General features: G+C 36.4%; 2 protein-coding genes across 2 annotated transcripts in view; both read right to left on the bottom strand.

Annotated features, from left to right (window-relative positions):
• The window catches only part of commd1 (copper metabolism (Murr1) domain containing 1), a 6,247-nt gene extending 3,430 nt beyond the window's left edge, over nt 1–2,817 (bottom strand). The window contains exons 1-2 of the mRNA XM_008418004.1: nt 2,608–2,817; nt 529–819 (exon numbers count right to left, since the gene is read on the bottom strand). Coding sequence (XP_008416226.1) covers nt 529–819; nt 2,608–2,817 — 501 coding nt within the window. The remainder of the gene's footprint in view (nt 1–528; nt 820–2,607) is intronic.
• Nucleotides 2,818–3,808: 991 nt separating this feature from the next.
• Nucleotides 3,809–4,196, bottom strand: part of LOC103469933 (uncharacterized) — a 3,553-nt gene continuing 3,165 nt past the window's right edge. Inside the window, exon 5 of the mRNA XM_008418017.2 lies at nt 3,809–4,186. Coding sequence (XP_008416239.1) covers nt 4,098–4,186 — 89 coding nt within the window. The 3' untranslated portion in view covers nt 3,809–4,097. The remainder of the gene's footprint in view (nt 4,187–4,196) is intronic.

A 4,196-nucleotide genomic window follows, 5' to 3' on the forward strand; every position in this document is an offset into this window, starting at 1 on the left:
TATATATATAATAACACTGCAAAAACACAAAGTCTTACTGAGTATTTTGGGTTTAGTTTCTAGAGCAAATATCTTATTACACTTGAAATATGACAAATGTACTTAGAAATAACTTTTCAGTAAGAAATTTGAGCTTGTTTTAAGTCAATAATTCCTTAATATTGATGTAAAAGTACTAGTTTCATTAGCAGATTATTTCACTTTTAACAAGATATTTTCCCCATGTTTTAAGTGAAATATTAAGGAATTATTGGCTTACAACGAGCTTGTATATCTTGTTGAAAAGTTACTTGAAAGTTATTTTTCTCTTATTTCAAGTGTAATAAGATATTTGCAGTAGAAACTAGTCCAAAAATACTTGGTAAGATTCTATGTTTATGCAGTGAAATAATTATTGATATCGACTGATATAAAATGCATGTATTGTAATCTGTTTTTCAGCTATATTTCCCAAGCCCTCAGTCAAATATAAATAAATATTCCTCATATGTTCTGCTGATATGTGTGTAAAACTGGAGCGACGCTAACCTGTCCAGCTCTGCCAAGCTCCAGCTCCATCAGGGCGACTGGCCCTCTGTGGTCAGCGTTCCCATGGCTGTCACCGGTTTGGAGGTCCACTCTCCAGGAGAGGCCCCTGAGGGTGGGCTCCCAGCGATGCTGAGCCAACAGGCTCTCCCTCACCCGTACTCGCTGGCTCTTCCAGAAGCGTGAGAGAGCGGCGGCCTGCTCAGCACTCAGCCCGCCGCCACCGTGCCTCTTGGTCTGAGCTGTGAGGAAGGCCTCCAGCTGGGCGTGGTCCATGTCTGCCGTGGCGATGGACTTCACAGCAAGAAGAGAGCAAAACGAGGATCAGACTGGGTGTTTGGATTCTGCGACTTCACTGTTCATTTCTGTTCAGCCTTTCTGGCACATTCAAGCTGATGAACTCCCTATATAATATTGACTGGACCACATATTACTGAAGTAATTTAAAAATACTTTAGTCATATAAACCAAGCATTCAATTGTTTTTTAAAAATTAAATAAAATCATTTGAATGTCACAATGAAACAATTACAGAAGCCAAGAATTGACGTTTTTCCGCAGATACTTTTTCCACAATGGTTTTCTCAAGACTATAAGATAATGAGCTAATTTCCTGATTCATTTCTCATTTTTCGCATATATATTTTTTCGCTAATTTTCTCAAGAAAACTACCAAGTTACAAGTTACCTTTCAGATTGTCTTCTTGAGAGAACAAATTCATTTCCAGATTGTTTTCACATATACATTTTCCCAATAATGTTCTCGAGATAACGCGTTAATTTCCTGATGTTTTTCTCAAACACACACACACATGTTTAAGACACACCAATCATCTCATGATTCAAGAACACCACTGGGAAATTAATTTGTTATGCCAAGAAAACAATCGGAAAATTAACTCGTTATCTCAAGTAAACCATCGGGGAAAATCCTGTAATCAGAAAACGTAAGAAAATGTAGTTTATTTTTAAGGTCACATCTCTACAAAAAGTCAAAGTTTATTGCGGCTTTTCCAGTTGCATCCTAACTAAAATCATTTCTTAGAAGAGTGCTGCAAGAAAAGGATCCATTTCTTCTTTTTTTATGTGGTTCTTTAAATTGTTTACATGAAATGTAGTAGCTGCAAAATATATCAATAGACAATTGTTATCTAAATGATTTTTATTTAAAGATTTATGTATGGAAATTCTGCATTCAAACCATATTTTTTGCCAGTTGGACAGACAAAACATTATTTCAAGAAACATCTTCCTCTTTTAAAAATAATCCCAAATTTGGAACAGGTTGCCACCAGTAATGAAATTACTATTAAAATAATAGTTTTACATGCTAAATTCTGGATTGCACAGAAGCCGTATTTTACAGTAAGTTTTAAATATATTTACTTCTATTACTATCTTCGTGTTTAATTTATAAAGCCCTATCCAGGGACTATGCTCACAAATTGGCCTTTTGCAACAGCTTCTTTTAAATGCAACTTTATTCTTTGTCTTGTCTCTGTTTAAATTTTTTTTTTAAATGAAACAAAACATTTGAAAAAAATAAAAGTTTCTGAGGTCTTTCCGCCCTAGTTGTATATTTTAAATTACAAACACGGGTGTATGTGTCACTTTGTTTCTCATCCGTTTTTTTTCTCTTAGTGAGAAAAATTACATGCTAAAATTAAATAAAGGTAAACTTAAGCTCTGATAGATGTTAAGGCAAAACTGTGGCTGTGACGTTTAAATTAGCAGGCAATGCTGCCCTCTGTTGACAACCATTAATAAACGAAGCAGGGGTACGCAAATAACTTCATTATTTGGTGTTAATTTACAAATAATATCTAAAACGTTTAGCATTCATTTTAAGTTAGCTTTGAAGAGGGCGCAGTTAAAATCGTAACCGTCAATGGCTAAAAGCCAAGACTAATGTTGAGCCTGAACCCTGGAAATACAAAGAGTTTATTATCTTAGAATTTATATTAAAGAGTTTTTCTAACACTAAAAAGACTCTTTAGTACCTTTAATAGCAATGACAATGCATAAATACTTGTTTTGGGCTGTTTGTTTGTATCTGCAGACAGGAAGAAAGAATTTTCTTACCTTTATGAGCCCTTTCATTTTTTCGAACAAAACTTTGAATTCCTCCTGCGGCATTTCCGGATACAGCTCATTTTTCAGCAACTCCTCCGTAATTTCGCTTTTATTATAATACACCATCTGAGCTATTCCGCTCAGTAAACCGCTCAAACATTTTGCTACTTCCACGTCCGCCATGTTTACGTGCGGGTCACATGAGTGGGTGAAGGCCATCACGTGTCAAATACAGATGCATGGCATTGTGGGAGTTGTAGTTATTGCATTTCAGATTGACTAAAAGCGTGTGAAGATAATACACTTAAGTTTAGAGTGTTTAGAGTAGCACTACTTCAACATATTTTTACTTAAATAAAGGTAAAAAAGTAGCCGTCCAAGAAATTACTCAAGTAAGAGTAAAGAAGTATTTTGTTAAGTGGCTCCATAAGAGTAACTGATAATAACATCTGATCATGTAATATTTAACTCTTTATTTCTCCAAGTTAGCAGGGGGATGTATTTTTTGCCAAAGCAAATTATTAGCCTGCCAATATCTGCATCCCCTGTTTATTGTCCTATTGGTGTGGAACTTATAGCTCAGATAACAAGTGTGATTATGCAGAAAAGGTGAAATCCCTCTTAGCTCTTTATTTCTTCAAGTTTGGAGGAGGATGCATGTTTTGGCAAAGCAAATTATTAGCTTGCTAATATTTCCATGCCCTATCTATTTTGATGATGATGATTTTCCTGACACATACTACATTGTGGGGACCAATTGCTCCTTGTGGGGACCGAAGACTGGTCCCCACAAGGGTAAACCCTGTTTATGGGTCAGAGTTAGGACTACGGTGTGAATTGAGTTTTGGTTAGGGTTAGGTATGTGATGGATAGGGTTAGGAAAAGGGTAAAGGTAAGGTTTAGGCTGTAGAAATGAATGGAAGTCAATGGAAAGTCCCCACAAAGATAGCCACGCAAACGTGTGTGTGTGTGTGCGTGTGTGTGTGTGTGCGCGTGTGTGTGTATGTGTGGGGTGCGCCGTTATTGTGTTTGCATACACCTCAGAAAGTAGTTGCGTCCCTGCATTCACTGGATAGTTAGCTCAGATCTGCACAGGGATGAACGGAACGTTTTCTGACAGAAATACTACATTTCAGCAAACAAATACTCTTACTTTAAAACTGACGCAGTTAAAGTGTGATGGGCAGAAGGAGACATTAAAATGCTGAAGCAAACTTTAATCAAAAGCAGAGAAAATGTCAAAAGACAATTGTACAGGTTCCACGTAAATAGTTGGAATTCTGTGAGATAAAAAGCAAAACATGACACCATCCTTTCAAGTAGTTCATGTCTATACAGATAAATGAATTATGTTTATTTAGCCAGACAAAGCCAACGGTTTCATCAGTTTAAATAAAGGAAATAAGAACATTTTTGCAAAGTAGCTGATTTTTTAACTCATGGCCCTTATTGTGTTGTTCAAAATTTGGCATAGCAGTTTGCTATGCACTGTTAGCTTTCTACCCCCTTCTCTTGCCTCTACGCTTACGTCTACGTGATTTTCTCATCTTGCCTCCTTTTCCACGTTTACGTGATTTTCTCATCTTGCCTCCTTTTCC

The sequence above is a fragment of the Poecilia reticulata genome, linkage group LG1 (genome assembly GCF_000633615.1).
Source record: "Poecilia reticulata strain Guanapo linkage group LG1, Guppy_female_1.0+MT, whole genome shotgun sequence".
NCBI lineage: Eukaryota > Metazoa > Chordata > Actinopteri > Cyprinodontiformes > Poeciliidae > Poecilia > Poecilia reticulata.